Here is a 21,969-nt window from a genome sequence, read left to right as displayed (position 1 = left end):
TAATAGAGCTTACATTTCTCTTTGACTCTATTATGCATCCGAAGTCTTACATAGGAGTGCCTGTAGGGCCTGGAGCTTCTTGGAGTCAAAATTTCAAGGGAAAAAATTGAAAAATTTAGAAATATATAATCTGATACAAAAACATAAATTTATTTTGAAAGTGTAGGACAAGTTATGTATGCATTGTTCTTTTGTTTTTTATATTTATAGTTTTAGATTTCTTTATAAACCTTTCCCAGTAGTCCAAAGAGATTTGTACTGTCAATGAACTTACATAAACAAAGACCTAAACTGCTGCAATTCAAGCCCCTTTCACCTTGGCTTCATTGTAGCTATGGGCATCTACCTTTGAATTAAGAGTCAGTAAGTGAAAAGTCTTCCTTTTTTATAACATTTTACCTGTGAGATTTCCTCTGAATGTATTATATTTACCAATTGTTCTCATTTGCTGAATTATCCTGCTAATCTTTTAAAATAGTTTTCTGATTGACTTTAACCCAGAGATTCCCAGAATGCTTAGAAATCCCTCCTGATTTGGGAAAATTAATTCATCTTGTGCTTCATATTTAGCAGAATGGTGTAGGGTGGGGTGTCTGGGGTTTGAACCTCAGTTCCATAGTTGGCTCGGGTTTTAACCTCAGTTCCATAGTTTACCAGCTGTTTGATCTTGGGCAAGTTACTGAACTTCTTTATAATTCAGTCTCCTAATTTCTCTTCATTCATAAAATGTAGATGGTAACTGTCTGTCAGGATCATTGACAAGTATATGTCAAATGTGTGTCTCGTGGTCAGCACAATGCCTGGTGCCCTCTTCTGTACTCTATTCATGTTCTTTAATGTCAGCACCTCCCTGTCAACCCCTGGGGACTTCATGTCTGGGGGAATGAAAAGTGGCTTCTCTTTGCAAAAAGGTCGGAGACTTCAGATGGAATCAACACTAGAGGCTATTTACATGACGTTTATTTTTTGCATTAATGCCAAAGAACCCTTCTGACTGGGAGTTTAGTATAAATAACTCAACAAGAATGTGTACAGTTAGGGGGAAGTAGACTTACACTAACAGTACTAAATGTTCACTGAATGAGTGTTTAGTTTATTGCAATATGTGGGGCCACAGATTCATGCCATTGAAAATAACTAAAGCACAATGAAAACAGTAATGCAATGTTGTCTTTAAAGTTCATTCAGTCAGGTATTGATTTGTTATCTTTTTCTCTAGACAATGTCTTTTGGAATTTCTCAGCTATGACTCATCTTTTAAGGTTAAAAAATAGGGGCTGGGCAGTTTGAAAAAGACATTTGCACCCCTATGTTTATCGCAGCACTATTTACAATAGCCAAGAATTGGAAGCAACCTAAGTGTCCATCAGTAGATGAATGGATAAAGAACATGTGGTACATATACACAATGGAATATTATTCAGTCATAAGAAGAAAACAAATCCTACCATTTGCAACAACATGGATGGAGCTAGAGGGTATTATCCTCAGTGAAATAAACCAGGCAGAGAAAGACAAGTATCACATGATTTCACTGATCTGTGGAGTATAAGAACAAAGCAAAAACTGAAGGAACAAAACACAACAGACTCACAGAACCCAAGAATGGACTAACAGTTACCAAAGGGAAAGGGACTGGGGAGGATGGGTGGGAAGGGAAGGATAAGGGGGGGAATAAAGGGGGCATTATGATTAGCATATATAATGAGGGGGGCATGGGGAGGGCTGTACAACACAGAGAAGACAAGTAGTAACTCTATAGCATCTTACTACGTTGATGGACAGAGACTGTAATGGGGTATGTGGGGGGAACTTGGTGATGGGGGGTGTCTAGTAAACATAATGTTCCTCGTGTAATTGTAGATTAATGATACCAAAATTTAAAAAATAGGGGCTGGGTTTGTTGTGGAGCAATTGGTAGTGACTGCTAATGGGTATTATGTTTCTTCAGAGGTGATGAAATGTTCTAGACATATAGTGGTCATAGTTGCACAACTTTGTGAATATACTGAAAACCACTGAATTGTACATTTTAAATGGGTAAATTTTATGGCTTGTGAATTATATCTCAATTTATAAAGATAAAAGTTGAGTGATTTCAATCATGTGGTTAATGTGAAATAGGACAAATATGAAACCAGAGAATTGATACTGAAATAATATGCACAACCATAATTGTTTGGAATTGTATCAATTTCTAGATATCTGAATATGAACTGTTTTCTTTGGGGATACATTGCAAATTACTTACAATAAAAATTGTTCTACTTTCAGTTATAGATTTTACAAAGCCATATTGAACACTAGGAATCCAAATATCTGTAGGAGAAATATCTAAAAGCTCAGAATTCCCAATAAATCTCCTGTTTTTTACTTCCTTGGAGTAGACCTCATAATCCTCTCAGAACCCCAACCCAAAATTTCCTGTGATTTTGTTTTATCTTCTAATCTTAATTTTTTTTATACCTTAAAAGCAAAATACATCCAAAGCTATATATTGTTATATTGTTTTTCTGTCCTTTTAGGGGAGTGAGGAAGAGGTTGGGGTAAATGAGCCCCTCAAACAAAGCCAAATAATCATTTGTTCTTATTGTTTTTTTCTGAACTGATGGCCAGTTTTGGGAAGATGTTATATGCCCCCTTTTACTCTCTCTTTGTTGTAGACACAGTGATACATTGCTTCTCCTCACCGCCCATTCTCTAACTTTGAAAGTTTGTCTAATCAAATATGAGCTTGAATATCTTCGAAGTTTTTGGAGCAGGGAGTTGAGTACAGCTTCATCAGTAATAGTATTATCTAAAACAATGAATCAATAGAATTAAATGGTTAATAGAATCAGAAATTAGAGTTCAAAGAAGCAGAACTAGTGGAGAGAATGGTTTGGGGAGCTCATCAATCTGGCTTCTAGAATGATAATTTCTGCAATGGAATTTTCCAGAGCTGAAGTACAATATGCTCCCAGTTACCAGCTTTTCTGGTCTGATTTCATAGTCACCAAGCCAGATTTCCTCTTTTTATTGGTATTGGGAAGGAAACGGAGAGGGTACTTTAGATAAGAAACACAAGCTTTATGGTCATTGGAAAGTGGCATATCCCTATTGTAAAATAATATATTAGCAATCAAGATGGTATACCACTTTTGTGAGAATTTTTTTTGGCATGAGTCCATCACTGAGTGCTTGGGTATCCTGAGAAATTTCAGTTTCTGGACCTCAAGCTTGAAGACTAAACTCTAGACTTAATAGATTTATTGATCCACTGCTAAATAGGTGATTCACCTGATAACCTCTCTTCCAAACACATCCTCATTACCTCACAGTGGTGTTTAAATACTGGTAAGACAACTGGTTGGTTTGATCAATTTAATCAACTGGCCATTTTGGATAATTTAGTCAAGCTAATTGTAGGAGAGGAAAAAATTCCTCTACCCTCTTATGTTCAGTGGTTGGCACTATGTTAACTGAAAAAAGACAGATTAAGTAGAGAAAAACAGTTTATTAACATGTGCATTGTACATACACATGGGAGAACTCAGTGATGAGTAACTCAAATGGGTGGTCAGAACTTGGGCTTATATAGCATCTTAAAAAAGAAAAATAAATTTGTAGGGAAGTGACAAGACAAAAGAAAAGGGTTTAAGCTTTTAGAGTAGCAAACTGTTAGAAGGTAATTATATATAGGGGAAACTAATAGAACATAAGGATCATTTGGGAAAGTTTGTTATGTTGATTCCCCTTAGTGCCCATCTTTAGGCTAATAAGAGTCTAGAGTTGTCTCCTGATCTTTCAGAGTTGTTTTTCCTGGTAAAAGAAAAGGGGACACATTTACAGACTTATGTCCTGCTTTTGGGTAAATGGTGGGGGGCAGACAGTTTTTCTTGTATCTGCTTCTTGATTGTGTTTAGCTCAAAATAATCCTTATATCAAAGTTGCATATTTTGGGGTGGCATATTCTGATACCCTACATAATCAATTTAGTCTGGTAAGTAGGAGAAAATACCAGGTCAGATAGCTGATATTTTGAATGTGAACCAAAAATACAGACAATTTTCAATTTTTTATTTTTTCACCAGTTGGGTTAACAGAGCATTGCAGTGCTTTTTGGTAGAATTAGGGAACCTTCTGTGAGATGCTGGTCTGAACATGATGTTCAGGACTGCAGATACCTTTGGGGCAATGAGAAATTGGAACTCTTCCTTCTCCTTATGCTTTTGGAACCAGATTCACTTGGAAGCAACTGGTCTCAGGAATGTACTGAGTCAGACATCCACTGATTTCACTACATGGATTCCACCTTGTTAACTGATTTAATAGTTCTCTCAGTCATTCTCTATGTGGTGCCTAGGCACACAGTTAATTTAATACAAATAATCACTCATATTGGGCATTTTACTTTTAGGCTGGTTTCTACAAAACTGACAATCTGATTTTGGCTCTAAATAGAGGAACTTTTCTTTTCTCAGTTGCTTTTATCCCAACATTCTTATTCTCACATTGCAAACTAGAGAGAGACCCAAAAAGAACCTGCAAAGATGTACCAATAATGGGCAATCTTCTTAACTATCCCCCTTTCAGGGACCTCCCCCAATCTGGAAAAGTCTAGTGGCAATTAGAGCAAGGCTTTCCCAAGGGTAAGTGAATTGAGAAAGATTGGTGTTAAGTATGTATGTGAGTATTTGGAGGTGCACTTGTGTGCATGCCTTCGTGCATGTGTTGAAGTTGGGAGAAGTGAAAATGCTACTGGTCGGGACAGGAACTCAGAGAGGTGGCAGCTCTGGGGGAAAACTGTTAGGTAGAAAATAGACATGAGCAGCTGGAAAAGGGAAGATAAGGTTCAAAGACAAAGCCCCCAGATAACGTTCAAAGAAAACTTGCCCGAAACTCTGCCCGGGTAGGGGGTCACATGTGAAGACAACAAAGGCTTTGCAGGGAGATAACTTCCTCCCCAACCAGATCCCAATGGGGGCACAATCGAAGGGAACTAGGAACTGCCCAAATCACACCTCAGCAAGGGGAAAGGACATGCTCACTGAGAGGAATGACTATATAGAAGGACCTGTAGATCAAATAACCCCACCTTGTCAATCAAAGAGGTGCCTCCTAGTGAGAATGTAATATACAAGCCTCCCACCTAAAAGCTCAGGGCCTTTGCCCCCCTGGCTCTGGCCTGCTCTTCCATTGGAGGGTATTCAAATAAAATTTTCCCTCTGCTTTGCTACTGTGTCTTTGCCTTTCAGTTGTTTGTTGCGCCTGGGACAAGAACCGAGGAGAACAAACTCAACCCATAACAAAATGACCCTGAAAATTTTAAACTAAAAAAGAAGGGCTATGTACATTTAGTTATTCCATGATTTCAATGTCTAATCCTCAATTTTATAACCAGGGTGTATATATCTGAACTTTTACATTTAATAATTCCTTTTCTCCTTTAAAGCCTCATCTGTGTGTGTGCAGGTGGGGTGGGGAGGGACAAATAAGATTTTTTCTGAATGCTCTATTCTTCTGGCAGAAGAGAAATTCCTCTCAAGAACATATATATATATATATTTTAACCTGGTACTTTAAATTATACTGTCAAGTAATCTCACATTAAATAATTGGTATTCACTAGAAAAAAATTAATGTGATTTACCATTGTTTAATTCTGCTAGCCACACTGCACTTGTCCTGAAAAGCTGAATAATTTATGCAAATAACTTGTCTTTTAAAGTCAATCTTACAGCAGAAAAATTACCCTCTGTCCCCAGGAGAGTGAATTTTTTGGTGTTGTACTGCTTCCTATGGCTGACATTTATTTGACTCTGAAGTGTGTTTACATTGTTGGTTTAACTTTGAGTTCTTTGCTGAATCAATAATACACTATATTTCTTGCTTCAAGTGGTGTCAATATTATTGTTATTCCTTTTTCCCCTTTTTTCCCCCTTATTCCCCTGCAGTTACAAAGTTTTTCTCTGACTTGTGAAAATTTTTACTCCTAAAATTATGAAGAAACAGAGTAAATGTCCTTTTAATCTTCTGGGAAATGTGTGCCTCTTTAAACTTTATTTACGTCAGAACTTACTGTAATGAAGGACAAAAACTGTAGACAAGGTCCCCTGCTCCTTGGGGGTGTTCAAGGCTAGGTCTCCCGGAGCCTGCAGTTTATTCTCAGAAGTTTATAGCTCACCTCCGGGCTATTTCTTTGCAAGAGGCATGAGAGGGGGCTAGAAATAGAGTAGGGTGGGAATCTGACCCATCGTGACCACTCAGGAGGCTCTGGCCTGGAAAATTCCCTTGTACGTGGTAAAAACAAACATTTGAAATGGAGGGAGAAACCAGGCTTAAACAAAGAGTGAAACCAGTTCCCATTTCAGCTCTCCTGCCAATAACCATATGTGCCCACTCATTTGTTTCCCAAACATCAGTTGTCCATCATTTGGACAGAGCCTCAGCCTGAATCTCTCCAGAGCACAGGACACAAATATTTTGAGATTTCATAAAATGGTATGTTTGTGTATTAGGAGCTTTTTCTCAATGTTCAAACTCAGGCTACAAAAAAATAAAAAAATACCCACTAAAATGCTGTTTTGCAAACCTTTCAATCCTACTGTATTGTTTAGGTGATGGTGACCGTTTCTTACTGGTCCCATCTGCCTGTATGCTACAGGATTGAGTTCAATATTAATGGAGAAACAGACAAATGTCAAAAGCCATCTGTTTTGTCTCCTGTCATTTGTAATTTTGTCTTCTGTCACCCACCATCCCTTTGTTGCTTTCCTTTTGCTGGACTGGTTCCTTGGGCTCCCAGTACTTCCTTAGAACCTGCCCCCTCCCTGTCTGCGGCCCGCAACATGGATAGATCCCTGCTATCAGAAAAGTGTGCTCCATAGAAGTAACTGGAATCCCTGTACCCATTTAAGTGTCTTGGGGCTCTGGTTTTCTAGTTATACATTGGGCCTACCTGTGGTCTCCATTTAGGGACTACAAGTAAGAAAAACACTTTCTCCCACATCACACTCCTTCAAACTCATTCCCCTTCTTTAGGGCTTTGACAATGGCTTATGATGGTCAGCAGCAACTTTTTGTAAATGTTACATGCTTTCTTTTAGCTAGGACAAAGGGCGACGCGAAAGGGCCAGCTGGTGCTCCCTCCTGTCAGGTGGAACTTAAGAAAGAGCATGGGCTCTGACATTACAGTGTCTCTGTTTAAACTCAAAAGTCCTCATTTAATAACTATGTGACCTCAGGAAAGTTATTTAAACTGTGAGTTTCCTGATTTGTAAACAGAGGTAATATTATTAGTTTATAAGAGCATCTACCATGTGCTAGGCATGGTTTGAAGCACTGTAAATATATTAGCTCTTTTAATTTTCACAACTCCATGATGTAGGTAATTAACATACCCATCTCTCAGATGAGAAAACGGATATGATGAAGGCAAATAACTTGGTCAAGTTCATAGAGTTCACCAGTGCTCTAGCTGAGCTTGTGAAGCCTGATAGTGTGATAGTGGGATTCCAGAGGCCACACGAATACCGGTATGCTATATTGCCTCTCTATTAAATAAGTATAAAGCACTCAGCAGTGTTTGGCATGTAATGTTTATTGTCAGCTAGTAGTATCGCTACCATCACCTGTTCTTATTTTTTTTCCTTTTGTCACTCCCTCTTCTACTGAATTGTGTAAGGTTGATCACTCCCACAACCACAAATAGAAAAAACCAGCAGTGAGATCTAGGCTTCAGTAGTTGCATAGTCCTTCTTCACCTCGTGTGCTTTGTATTTAAACTGCAAATATGACAGAGACCTATGACAGGAGGCACCAAATGTTAATACCTCTTTTTGAAGATATGAAAACTATCTCTGTCTAATCACTGACCCTCCAGCAACAAGCCAACAAAAACTGCATAAAGCAAGGAGGAAATTTTAGACTTCAAGTCAAGCTGCTACTATTTAATCAGCAGGGGTAAAAATTTTCAAAAAATAATGAAGGTTGTGAAAGATGTTGGTGGACAAAGACTCTGTTACTAGAATAAATTCCCAGTCTCCACTCCTTAACTCATTTTAGAATGCCAGTATCAGGGAAAAAGAAGGAGAAAACTCTGTAAATAATTATATTCTTACTTTAAAGTAAGCCACTGACTTCAAAATTCTCTAACACATTTGTGGAAACTTCATTTTTTTTTGAGATTTATTTGAATGAGCTGTTATGATTGGAGACAGTGAGAATTTCAGATTAATGTTTTGCAGCCAAAAAAAAAAAAAACTCCCCTGGAAAGCTGGCAAGTGTTCATAAGTCAGCCCTAGAATTATGTAGGTTGAAGGCTCCCAGTGGACAAACCGAACATATAAGAAGGAAACCAGAGATCTGGTGCTATTACATCCCCAAGTCTAAGGGAACGAATAAGCACAAAATTAAAACAATTCTTCAGCCTGAATTTTTAAGGTAGGTTTGCACAGTTTGTATATACTCTATATTTGGAAAGTAGAGCATACATTAAATGAAAATATTCTTTATAGATGAACTTTCCCTTTTTCCTGTATTTTAACACTGTATTTTGCAAAAACTCCTAAATTATTTAACCACTGTTTCTCTTACAGGGGTGCATTTAGGAACTAGGCAAGCTGATTTATGATAACCAAGTTTTAAACTCCAACAACCAGTAAGTCCTCAAGTGGGTTTATTTTAGATTTTTTCATGTTATGAGATGATGGAAGAATCTCATAGTAAAAATTATGAGAGAATGAATTTTGAACAAAAATGATAACTTTGCTGCTTAGAGATTCTTTGGTGATTACATTTTTCATTGTGTAGTTTGTTTATATGTATTTTGAAGCTATCTAAAGTAATAGTCTTTCCCTTACTGTGTTTACCTTCAACTAATTTTCTTTTGTTTTAAAATAATGTTTTTATTTCACAAAACCCAAACATTGATTATAACATTTCAAAGCCATGTAGCATTGTTACTACTTAGTTGTGTTAAAATGAAAAGATAGCGAAGGAAAAATGATACAATTATATCATGATTAATCATTGATGTTCAATTCTTATTTTATTGAGCAATTAAAACTATTTCTACTTGACCATAAATCAGATGTGGCTATTTTTTCTTTTTCTTTTCCTAATTGAAAAAGAAAATGGATTTTCTTTTGACTAGATTAACATTAGATATCTATATTTAAAACCAATAGAGTCTATTAAAATAGGAATAGGGAACTTTTGGAAATGTGCACATATTCCATAACTTCCTCTTAATTATATTATGATTACAAAGACAATGGAAAAGTAGAACTAAATGAATGATTTCTTATTAGTAAAAGCCAGCCACAGTCCCCCATCTCAATAGATTCCTTTTGCATCTTCTCTTTCAGTCTTTTGTATACTTATTTTTTCCATAGCTTATGTTACATTTTCCGCAGCTGTAATGATTTGTATATAATTACTCGAATAAGGCATTTCTCTATGCAGTAGCAGGCAGCAGTGTGGTTTCTAGAAAGTATACAGACTGAGATATGGGCTCAAGCACTTTTCTTATTTCTTGGTTCCTTTTTATTTTGTTTCACACATTTCCTATCCTGGCTATCCTTTTGAGATATTAATTTTCTTTAAACCTTTTGAAAATACGATAGAAAAGATGGGAAAAATGTAGTTTTGCTCAGGATTTTCAGTCCCTAATGCTGAAATGTCTTAACTTCTTGGTACTATTGAGAAAATACTCTTTTGTTCTCCAAGAAGCAAAATCCACTCTTATTTCATAAGGCCTGGTTGTATACCCTGATGTCTTCTATAATCACCCACTTTTTTGCTTTCAACAGACTTTCAAAATGCTAGTGATTCCATGATGTGTAAACTCTCTGTGTGTTCTGAGAGTTCCATTTTTATTTCACAGAAGGCATAACAATTAGGAGCTGCTGACATTTCAATATGAAGGGCAACTTCACCTTTGCCACCCTCAGCAAAAACAGTATCAGCAGACTTCACTTTGGACTTGTGAACATCTCTGGCAATGAGTCTACCATTAACTGCTCACATAAGCCATCAGATCAGCATTTAGATGCCATTCCTATTCTCTACTATATGATTTTTGTGATTGGATTTCTTGTCAATACTATTGTGGTTACACTGTTTTGTTGTCAAAAGGGTCCTAAGAAGGTTTCCAGCATTTACATCTTCAACCTGGCCATAGCTGACTTACTGCTTTTGGCAACACTTCCTCTCTGGGCAACCTATTATTCTTACAGATATGACTGGCTCTTTGGACCTGTGATGTGCAAAGTTTTTGGTTCTTTCCTGACCCTGAACATGTTTGCAAGCATTTTTTTTATCACCTGCATGAGTGTTGATAGGTACCAATCTGTCATCTACCCCTTTATGTCTCAAAGAAGAAATCCCTGGCAAGCATCTTATATAGTTCCCCTTGTTTGGTGTATGGCCTGTTTGTCCTCATTGCCAACATTTTATTTCCGAGATGTCAGAACCATTGAATATTTAGGAGTGAATGCTTGCGTTATGGCCTTCCCACCTGAGAAATATGCCCAGTGGTCAGCTGGGATTGCCTTAATGAAAAATATCCTTGGTTTTATTATCCCTTTAATATTCATAGCAACATGCTATTTTGCAATCCGGAAACACTTACTGAAGACCAATAGCTATGGGAAGAACAGAATAACTCGTGACCAAGTCCTGAAGATGGCAGCTGCTGTTGTTCTGGCGTTCATCATTTGTTGGCTTCCCTTCCACGTTCTGACCTTCCTGGATGCTCTGGCCTGGATGGGTGTCATTAATAGCTGTGAAGCTATAGCAGTCATTGACCTGGCACTTCCTTTTGCCATCCTCCTGGGATTCACCAACAGCTGCATTAATCCCTTTTTGTATTGTTTTGTTGGAAACCGGTTCCAACAGAAACTCCGCCGTGTGTTCAGGGTTCCAATCACTTGGCTCCAAGGCAAGAGAGAGAGTGTGTCATGCCAAAAAAGCATTTCCCTTCGAGAAATGGAGACCTTTGTGTCTTAAACACGAGAGTGGAATGCATGTTATCAGCATGGCTACTTGGTACGATGGCCCCTTGGCTTATCTTTTAATGGCTTGAGTAAAATAATCTGTTTCCCTGCAGGAAATCTTTTCTCACTCTTCTAGAGCAGCAAACCAAATGGAACTGTAAGTTTTATCCTCCAGTGACTTTCAGGAATTGCCCATGTTTTTTTCAGGTCTAGCAATACAAGACTGTCACTGGAGAGATACATTCATAACCTAGATGTAACTGGACATTTATCTCAATTTATAATTAATAACAAAATGTGAATGATAATTTGGGGTTCTAGATTTCTCTTGGACAAATGCTGGAGTTTTTCAGATTGGTTTTTATATCCATTTGCATAAGGCTTTCCTCTTGAACTGAGGCCAGTCTTTTAACTTGCTGCATTATTTACAGGATGTCATGCTAGGAGACATCAGCACTTCCAAGTAGGGTATACGACAATACATTGGTACCAGATTATTCAGGCTCTAGGAATATACCTTCTACTTTAAAAAATGTTATGGATAATCTTTTTTATATTTCACTTGAGCATAGAGGTTTATATTTAAGATATTGCTACATATTGAGTAGGGCTAGTAATATAGGTTAGATCACAGGTACTCCTACATTTTACCCTGTTTTTACAGTTATAGAAAGTAAAATATATAGTAACACAGATTTGTAACTAACAAATATTTGAGTGTTCACTAACCCTGAATAAACATTTTTTAACTTTCTATCCATTTTAACTTATTTGAAGGTTTCTATATTCTCTGATAAGTTTTTTAGAAACAATAACTAAACACTGTGTAGTGTTATAAAATGTAAAGGTTAGTTTTAACATCCTTGACCTTTTGGATGTGGTACTTTGATGTGTAGGAAGTTGACTTGACTTTTATTATTGGTGCTTTGGTTCTGGGTGGCTTCTTTAACTTTTTAATTTGTAATAAACCCTTAACTGGCATAGAAAAAAGTTATGCCAGAGTTGAATTTTCATGTCCAGGGAGACAAGAGATCTAGCAAATGACAAGTTTGGTGTCATGCAAAAAACTTGCCTGTCAGGGCAGTGCAGCATGGCTTTGAAAATATAGAACATGGGGAGACTTAACCTGTACCTACAGATACAGTTTGCTCCAGAATTTATAGGATTCTATGGAACTCTTTAAAACCAATCACTGGTTTACAGATCTCCTTCTCAATATTATTAGAACTCCTAAGTTAGAGGAGTACCTGAAACTGACTGAGTTTACTTAGAGTATGAATCTTAATTTTAGAAGTTAGAGATTTCATTCTTACCAGCCCCATATTATACCAGGTTATCCAGGACCTTTCTGGACGAATGCTGACCTCTGAGGTAGAAATAAAGTTTCAGAGGCTTAGTGTCTCTGCTACGTCCTAGGGCTATAGGTTGAAGAATCCTCTAGCTCCATTTTCTGGGAAAGTTCTAATTTAGGTAATCTATTATTATCAATAAAAACAAATAGCTAAATATATAACCAACTATGACTGCACATTTTAAATAATTTTGTAAACATTTCTTATAAATAAAATCTTTAATTGGAAGATCATGTGTGCATACTTTTTCATTTTAATCACCTCCAAGTACAGACTTACCTTCTCTTATATCTGTATTCTCCTTACAGTCCCCACTGATAATTCTTTTTTTCAGCTCCTATCATTCATTCTCTGGCTTCTTGCTGTACTTATCTCTCTCTCTGGAGTTTTCAGCTCTAATTTCTTATTAATTGTGAAAAGAAAGTCCCGATTTCATATCAAAGTCCACAAGACCATAGGAGATCTGATCCTTCTCAGCCTCTCTGGCTTTTTTTCTGCATGCTATCTGTCTCATGCACTCTACGTTCAAGCATCGTATAGGGACTGACTGTATTTTTAAGGCCTAATGCTGTTTCATGCCTCTCTGCTTTTGTTCACACAACTCTGTCTTCCTGACCACCCCTTCACACACCTCCACCTGCAGGGTGTCTCATTCAGTTGATGAACACTGACTCAGCTTTCAGCATCCAGCTCATGTCAATTTGTCTATCACAAAATTAATTTTTATACTAATTATAATACAAACCTCACTCCCTGGGAGTTCTCTTAATAAAGAGAATTGTTTCTCCAGTCCTGGGACATTAAGCCTAGCCTCCACTTCCATAGGAGCCAGTACAGCCCTAAGTAGTTCTCTGAGGCTTGGACTCCAGTGGACTTTCCTGGGTCTAAGAAGATATGTAAGTTGAGAAGATGCTGAATGAACTCTGATTGCAGGAATGTATAAAGGTATAAAGATCTTCTTTTCTCTGAAAATGTGAATTTCAGGTAAGCGTCTCAGATAGCAAATGAAACAGTATTCTTCTCACTTAATCACATTTCTAGGATTACTTAATCCCCTTTCTTTTCTATGACCCCACCTTTATTCACTCCCCTACACAATGCCCAAGAACCACATGGTAGTAATAATAATAATAGCCACTATGAGGTAAGCATTATATGCTATATACTATTGTATTTTATATGCATTATCCCACTTTATTCCCACCATGACTTGGTTATTCTCATTTTACAAATAAGGACACCAAGGCACAAACAAGTCCCTATTGATCTTTAAATTTGGCTCTGACAGATAGTCTGGGTAATCCTAATCAGTACTTAGTTTAAATATGGAGGGTGGTGCGAGAATGGGCAAAATAGGTGAAGGGGATCAAGAGAGACAAACTCTCAATTATAAAATAAATTAGTCATGGGGATGAAAAGTGAAGAATAGAGAATATAGTCCATAATATTATAATATCTTTGTGCAGTGACAGCTGGTAACTACTCTTAGTGTGGTGAACATTTTGTAATATATACAATTGTTGAATCACTATGTTGAATACCTGAAACTAATATAATATTGTATGTCAGCTATACTTCAATAAAAATATGACTCCTTGGCTACCAAGTAGATATTCTTGAGACAGTCTTGCATGGTCCTTCAACCTTCCCCCCATACTCATGGCTCGCACAGCCCTGATCACAGCAATACAAGGGCTCTGGGAAGGCAGTGTATTTCCACCTATGGAGAATAAAAGAGAGGAGGAAGATGGATGAGGCTTTCTCCCTGGTTCTCCATTGCCCTTTTCTTGTGTTCCATGCTGTACAGAACCACTTGAAGTAACTACTAACCCCTGCCCCTTCCACCCCATACACAAAGTAAGCTAGATAACGCCAACATTTCTTTTGAGAAACAGAAATGTTGATATAAACTTTAGGTCTGGGAAATGAGGTTATATAGGCTTACCAGAGATACTCGTCTCTTGCAGTTTGCAGAAGGAATAGGTCTTTTTATTATGGAAAGGAGCATTCATTATTTCTACCTTTTATATCCCTGAATTAGATCTACTAAACAGAATGTTTTGGAAAAATTCCTTTTTTTTCTGTTATTTTTGAAGTCTGTATCAAAATGAGAGGACACATGAAGGAAAACACAGGGATCTGAAAGCAGGAAACTGGTTGGTGGCTGCCCATATTAAAAAAGGAAAAATCCAAACTTGACAAGATGAGCTAATCACATGAGGTGACTGAAGCAAGAAAGTGTTGACATAATAAGGAAAGTGTAGCACTTAATTATTTTGTTAATTCCTACGTAAACTATATCAGCAATGATGACTCACATGAAATACAGAAATTCATATGCTATCACTAAAAATCACTTCCCCTGCACAAGACCAGTGGCCTATGGCTGAGTTGACTAGCCTTCTGGACATTGATGTTTACTTGCACAAACCTATCTACAAAGGATTAACATCCTCAGAAAGAAAATTCTTTCTTTTTGAAAGTCTTTCTTCTGGGATGACAGAATTCTTTTTAAACTTAAAAACTATTGGTATGTATTTCTTATTAAGAATCAATGCCTTCTCATTGTTGAAAAATTTATATAGATAAAAATTAGCCACAGAGATAATCACTGTTAATAGCATGGCGTAAGATTACAAATATAAATATAGAAAGGCATATATATGTTCCTTATTTTTTATCTCCTTATACATATTTCTTTCTCTTTTCATCTATTATCTATCAGATATATCCTTCATCACCCTGTGGTACATTTCTTTTAATACTTAAAATATTTTGACTCCAACCTTCTATTTGGTTTACTAGAAAATATTCTTTCTTGCCTTGTTGGTTCCTCCTTTCTTATGATAAATCCCAAATTCTCATGGTTTTAAGCAATCCAAGTGAATGCAAGTCGTAACCATTGCCAAGTGGGGAAAAATGTTGGAATATCTGATAACACCACTGGCCCACTTCCTGCAGCTGTTGTTGCTACATTATTTATCAGTTGCTTCACATGAGATCAGATGGTTCAGTAGTCTGATGCAGACTCCTGTTCACTTTAAGAAGTTTCTAAGTGATCGATGTACAGGCCATCTGATAGGATGTAAGAGAAAGAAAAAGGAAACCTCTTGCCCCAGTGTTACACCCCCCTGTATTAGGTGCATGCCACAGTAGACAAGGTCTCAGATACATCTTTATTTGCTTTGGCATCTCCATGTAGCCAGGAGGTAGCAGCAGAAATCCAATAGGAGGAACATGCCATTCCAAGAACCAGATTTCTCCTTTCTTAAATGAAGCTCTCCTGTGCAGCTGGAATCACAGTTCAAACTTCTTCTCAATGAAAGTGAGTACCCCTGGTTGGGGATGGGGGGTGGGTAATAGGGTTGATGTTGCTTCTTGACTGATGACATTAGTAAATGACACGTGAATGCATAAGATACACTGTAAAAACTTTTAACTTCCTAGAAAAAGGGTCTAGTATTTGATTCATTTCCTCTCAGAAGGCCCTTTTGCCAGTTGCTTCTTCCCAAAGAAACCCAAGTTCAATATACCAATATGGCCTTCTCTTTGAATAATTGACCCCTTCTAAGTCTACATTCATTAACACTGAAGGGATCATTCCCATAACAAAGAAATTAACTTCAGTGTTTCTTGATGTCTTAACAACTTGTTATTTGTGGATAATTTCGAATGGTCTCACTGGGTATGCTGATATCTATTGTGTACGGATTTGTGCCTCCCCAAAAGTCATATGTTGAAGCCCTAACACCAAATATGATTGGATTTGGGGATAGAGATTTTAGGAAGTAATTAAGCTTAAATGAAGTTATAAGGATGGAATCCTAATCCAGTAGGACTGGTGGCCTTATAATAAGAAGAAGATCTCTCTTTTTCTCTTTCCATATGTATGCACCAAGGAAAGGACATCTGAGCACACAGTGAAAAGGTGGCCATCTGCAAGCCAAGAGTAGAGCTGTCATCAGAACTTGACCATGCTGGCACCCTGATCTCAGATTTCCAGCCTCCAGAAATATGAGAAAATAAATTTTGGTTGTTCAAGCCACCAAGCCTAATATTTTTTATGGCAGTCCCAGAAGACTAATAAAGATTTGGTACCAGGGGTAGTTTTAGAGGAACAGAATTTTAAGAAGGAGTTTTCTGAATTGGTTCTGAGGTTTCTGGAATTGGTTCTCTAGTCTGATTGGTTTTAAAGATGCTAATGGTTCTATTTCTAGTAGTTAAGAGAGCACCGATAGTCCATGACATGTTCTGGCAAGGTATATATATAAAATATCACCATTGGATATTCCTAATCAACTAATAAGAACCAAGGAGCTGGGTGACTGTGTATATGATACTTCCTAACATTTTTGGCAAACTAACAAATATAATGAGATTGGCTAATTGCTCCTAATGTTGCTAGACAAAGTGAGGAAAGAAAAGGGTGAGCTCAGATTTGAAGTCCCAGTTCAAATGCTATATAAATCACCTGAAAACTTCTATGTGTGCTGTGAAGGAAATCCTTAATTGCTGAAAATAAAATGCAGAATTTCTTCCTGCAATTGGTTGAATTACAATGCAAATTGAACTCCTGGCCTCACAGGGTGCCTGGGATTAAAGTGAGGGCATGGTTGGGAAAGAATGAGATCCCGTAAGCTGGAATGGGGATGTGTGGGAAGACCCTGATGAAGCTGAAGACATTAAGTCCCTAAATTCTGATGGGTATTCCTTGCCAGTGAAAGCAGCCTCTCCACCCTCAGTAGTAGTAGCCTCTCTATCCCCATTTGAGGGGATTTATCCTACATTGTCCAAGAAAACTATAATGGCTTCTCCTGAGTTGATGGAAAAAGTTCTGAGTCTCTGCAGGGCCCAACTTATCACCCATCTTTGTTTTTAGATCTATAACTAGATTCGAGTTCCAGCAGCCCCATAAAGGTGAGGCACAAATGATGATGCATGAGAAGGTGCACTATGCACCAAAGAACTACATGAGTTTTCTAACTAATGCAGACAGAAATCTGGGGAAAATGTGTGGGAATGGGTATTAAGACTATGGGATGATTGAGAGTATGGGTGGAAGGAACATAAATTTGGATCAGGCCAAATATACTGATATGTGCTATTAATCAGAGATTCTGCATTTAATGTTTTAGACTGAAAAGTTATTAAAGGCTCCAATTGGTTGGTTGGCTGAAACATGGACCAAAAGGTAGACCAAAGTGAGCAAGTTAGAAAGCCAGACTAGCCTTGTAATATAGATTAAGGGATTCAAAGGCTTAGGGAAATAACAATTTTAAAGTGGGATTATCATTTTAGACCTATTCACCCACCCTGGGAGGGTCCAGAAGATATTCCTTTTATCAATACAGTGAGAAATAAATTTGTGTGGGGAGCCCTGCATTTTTAAATTGGGAAATGTAAATATAGTGGGAGTAGTTGGGTTCTGGGGTGGCAGGGGCGGAATGTCAATACAAAACTACTAAAGGCTAGGCGGGCACTGTTACCATAATAGAAAGCAGAGGTAAAGCAGCAATTGGAACAGCCTGACTGGTACAGACCTATCACATAGGCTAGTCAATCATGGTGTTCTTAGAAGTAAAATAGAGAGGAAGCTCACTAAATTCTTATTATAATATGCATAAGCAGAAAAAGTTTTAGTTTAAGTAAGCAAATGTCTAACCTGAATAATAAAAACAAAGAGTCATGGCCCCTCATTTATTCCTAGTTCTGAATCAGTATACAGACTGAGAATGAAGGGAAGGCCATGTTCTGTGAGGGAGGACCTTAGCACACTATTAACAATCTATACTGTTAATCTTTCTCTCAGCTTTTCCTAAAAATACCTATAGTGTTTTACCAGAGTGACTGTACATTGAGGAAAAGGCAATAATCAGACCTTTCAGGGACTACTGGAGACTGCTTCTAAACTGACACTAATTCACAAAACTCAAAAAGTCACTGTGGCCCACCAGATAGTGTAGGGGCTTATGAAGATCAGTGGTCAATCGAGTTTTAGCTCCAGTCTATCTCCAGTAGGCACAGTGGGTCCCCAAACCCAGCCTGTGGTTATTCCTCCAGCTCTGTAACGCATAATTTGAATAGTTATACTCCACAGCTGCCAGAATCCTCACATTGTTACCCTGACCTGTGGAATGAGGGCTATTATGATGGGAAAGGCCAAATGGAAGCCACTAGAACTGCTTCACCTAGGAAAATAGTAAACCAAAAGCATCACTTCATTCCTGGAGGGATTGCAGAGATTAGTGCCACAGTTAAGGACTTGAAAGAAGGGGTGGTAATTTCCAACACAGCCCCATTCAACTCACATACTTGGTTTGTGCAGAAAACAGGTAGATTTTGGAGAATGACAGTGGATTATCATAAGTTTAACCAGAAGGTGATTCCAACTGAAGCTATCAGGTATGGTTTCATTTCTTGAACAAATTAACACATCCTCCAGTAGGGGTATGCAGCTTTTGATCTTGCAAATGTTTTCTCTATCTTTTACTAAACAGCACCATAAACAGTATTGCTGGCAAGGTCAGCAATACACCTTCACTGTCCTACCTCAGGGGTATATCAACTCTCCACCTTGTGTCATAATTTCATTCGTAGGGACCTTAATTGCCTTCTTGTCCCAAAAGATACCATATTCGTACATTACATTGATGACATTATGCTGACTGGATCTAGAAAGTGAAAAGTAGCAACTACTTTAGACTTATTTCTAAGGCTTGCATGTCAGAGGTTGATAAATACTTCCAATTAAAGGTCAGGGGACTTCTACTTCAGTGAAATTTCTAGGGGTCCAATGGTATGGGGTATATCCATAGAAATACCCCTTCTAAAGTATATATATCTATACCTTGGATATAAGGTATATATGTAAGATAGAGATATATCACAGAGAGGTATCCAAGAGATATCCCTTCTAGGATAAAAGATAAGTTGTTGCATCTGACCCCTCCTAGAACCAAAAAAGAGGCACAATTTCTAGTAGGCCTCATTGGAGTTTGGAGGCAACATATTCCTCATTTTTGTATGTTATTCTGGCCCTACTAAGCAACCCAAAACTGCAAGTTTTGAGTGGGACCCAGAACAAAAGAAGGTTCTGTAACAGGTCCAGGCTGTCATGCAAGTTGCTCTGCCACTTTAGTTATATAATCCAGCAGAATCAATAGTGCAGCATAGGCATTTAGGATTTGGGAGCAAAGCCTGCTATCCTCTGCACATAACTTTGTCCCTTTTGAGTAACAGCTCTTAGCTTACTACTGGACCTTAGTAGAGATTGAATGCTTAACCATGGGCCACAAATTTACCATGTGACCTGAGCTGCCCATCATTAATTGACTGGAATTTTTGTATACATGAATGGGCTCATGCAGGCCCTGAAGGCACAAATAAGTTACATGAATAAATGGTCTAAATGCCATTGGTCCCCATTCCTGTTACACAAACTTTTGTCTCCCAGCCTGCACCTATGGCCTTTTAGAGTGTTCCCTAGGATCATTTGACAAAGGAAGAGAATATTCAGGCCTGATTTACAGATGCCTTTGCATGATTTGCAGACACCACCCAAAAGCAGACAGCTACAGCACTGCAACCCCTCTCTGGGACATTCCTGAAGGGCAGTGGTGAAAAGAAATCTTCCCATTGGAATGAACTTGAGGCAGTATGCCTGGTTGTCCATCTGCTTGGAAGAAGAAATGGCCTGATGTGCATTTACAAACTGATTCATTGTAGCCAAAGATTTGGTTGGATGTTCAAGGCCTTGGAAGGAACATGATTGGAAAATTAGTAACAAGAAAATTTGGAGAAGAGGTATGCGGACAGAACTCTCTGAATGGGCAAAAAATCATGAAAATTTTTCTGTCCCATATGAATATTCACCAAAGGATGAAGTCAGCAGAGAAGAACTTTAATAATCAAATGGATATAATGACTCTTTCTGTGGATACCAGTCAGCCTCTTTCCTTAGCCATCTCTGTTATCACCCAATGGACTCATGAACAAAGTAGCCATGGTGGCAGAGATGGAGGTTATTTGTGGGTTCAACAACATGGACTAACTTACCAAGGACAACTTGGCGAAGGCCACTACTGAGTACTCAATCTGCCAGCAGTGACACCAATGCTGAGTCTTGATATGGCACCATTCCCTAGGGTAATTGGCCAGTTATCTGGTAGCAGATTGATTATATTGGACTGCTTCCATGATGGGAGGGGAAGTGATTTGTTCTTACTGGAATAGACACTTACTGTGGATGTTGTGTTGCCTTCCTTTCATGCAATGCTTCTGCCAAAACTACTATCCATGAACTTATAGAATGTCTTATCCATCATCATGGTATACTACACAGCATTACTTCTGACCCCAGAACTCACTTCACAGCAAAAGAGATGCAGCAATGGACCAATGATTAAGGAATTCACTGGTCTCGTTTCCCCCATAGCCAGGATTCACAGGTGTAGGAATAAAGGGGTAGAAATGGGAGTGATATCACTCACCATTACCTCTAGTGGCTCTCCACCAAAATTTTTGCTTCTTATATCCACAATCTTGTGCTCTGCTGGACTAGAGGTCTTAATTCAAAAAAGAGGAATGATTGCAGTGGAGACACAATCCTGATTCTATTGAACTGGAAGTTAAAAGGTCTGAACAGATATGTCACCTGAACACTTTGGTTTACTTATGCCTCTGAATCAAGCGGCAAAGAAGGGAGTTACTGTGCTGGTTGGGGTAATTGATCCTGACTGCCATAGGAAAATTGGACTACTATTCCATGATGGAAGTAAGGAAGAGTATGTCTGGAATACAGGAGATCCTTTAGGGTTTCTCTTAATATTACCACATCAGTGGTTAAGATCAATGGAAAACTACAACTCAGTCTAGGCAGGACTACTTAATGGCCCAAACTTTTCAGGAATAAAGGTTTGGGCCACCCTCGCTATAACCATGACCAGCTGTGGTGCTTGCTGAAGGTAAAGGAAATACAGAATAGGTGGAGGAGAAGGGAGTTATAAATACCAGCTATGACCACATGACTAGTTATATACATAAGACTGTAGTTGTTATAAGTGTTTCCTCCATATTTTGTTATGAGTATATTTATTTGAGTATATAAACCTTTGTTTTCTTTACTGTCTTATTCTCTGGTCATATAATATAAGATGTATCAACTTTATATCACAGTATTTGAGTATTGTTAAATTAAAAAAATTTTTTTATTAAGGTATGATTGATATACACTCTTATGAAGGTTTCACATGAAAAAACAATGTGGTTACTACATTTACCCATATTATCAAGACCCCAATGCAGTCACTGTCCATCAGTGCAGCAAGATGCCACAGATACACTATGTGCCTTCTCTGTGCTACATTGTTCTCCCAGTGATCCTCAACACGATGTGCACCAAACATAATACCCCTCAATCCCCTTCTCCCTCCCCAACCGCCCTCCCATACCCCTCCCCTTTGGTAACCACTAGTTCATTCTTGGAGTCTCTGAGTCTGCTGCCATTTTGTTCCTTCAGTTCTGCTTCATTGTTATTTGAGTATCGTTAATTTTACTTCATAGTATTTAAATTAAGTGATATCAAGGAAAGAGTAGGCATCACTCCAAGAATTTACTTCCTAGGGAAGAGGTTAGTGTGA

At 38.0% G+C, this 21,969-nt stretch overlaps 1 protein-coding gene and 1 pseudogene across 2 annotated transcripts; both read left to right on the top strand.

The window, feature by feature from the left end:
• The first annotated feature begins 8,312 nt into the window (after positions 1-8,312).
• Positions 8,313-16,376, top strand: AGTR2 (angiotensin II receptor type 2). Of its 2 annotated transcripts, XR_008995225.1 has the most exons (4): positions 8,313-8,424; positions 8,580-8,641; positions 15,534-15,656; positions 16,231-16,376. XR_008995225.1 is itself a non-coding variant. In XM_036929951.2 (3 exons), the coding sequence occupies exon 3, from the start codon at positions 9,904-9,906 to the stop codon at positions 10,990-10,992; it is 1,089 nt and encodes a 362-aa protein (XP_036785846.2). In that variant the 5' UTR covers positions 8,313-8,424; positions 8,580-8,641; positions 9,869-9,903; the 3' UTR covers positions 10,993-12,559. The 2 variants fall into 2 exon arrangements, 1 of the variants encoding a protein (XP_036785846.2); XM_036929951.2 differs by lacking the exons at positions 15,534-15,656; positions 16,231-16,376 and adding an exon at positions 9,869-12,559.
• A 1,134-nt stretch (positions 16,377-17,510) lies between these two features.
• LOC130681814 (uncharacterized) lies at positions 17,511-20,941 on the top strand (annotated as a pseudogene).
• The last annotated feature ends 1,028 nt before the right edge of the window (positions 20,942-21,969 follow it).

Source organism: Manis pentadactyla, chromosome X (genome assembly GCF_030020395.1).
Source record: "Manis pentadactyla isolate mManPen7 chromosome X, mManPen7.hap1, whole genome shotgun sequence".
In the NCBI taxonomy this organism is placed as follows: Eukaryota; Metazoa; Chordata; class Mammalia; order Pholidota; family Manidae; genus Manis; species Manis pentadactyla.
This window is presented reverse-complemented; position numbering and strand designations above follow the sequence as displayed.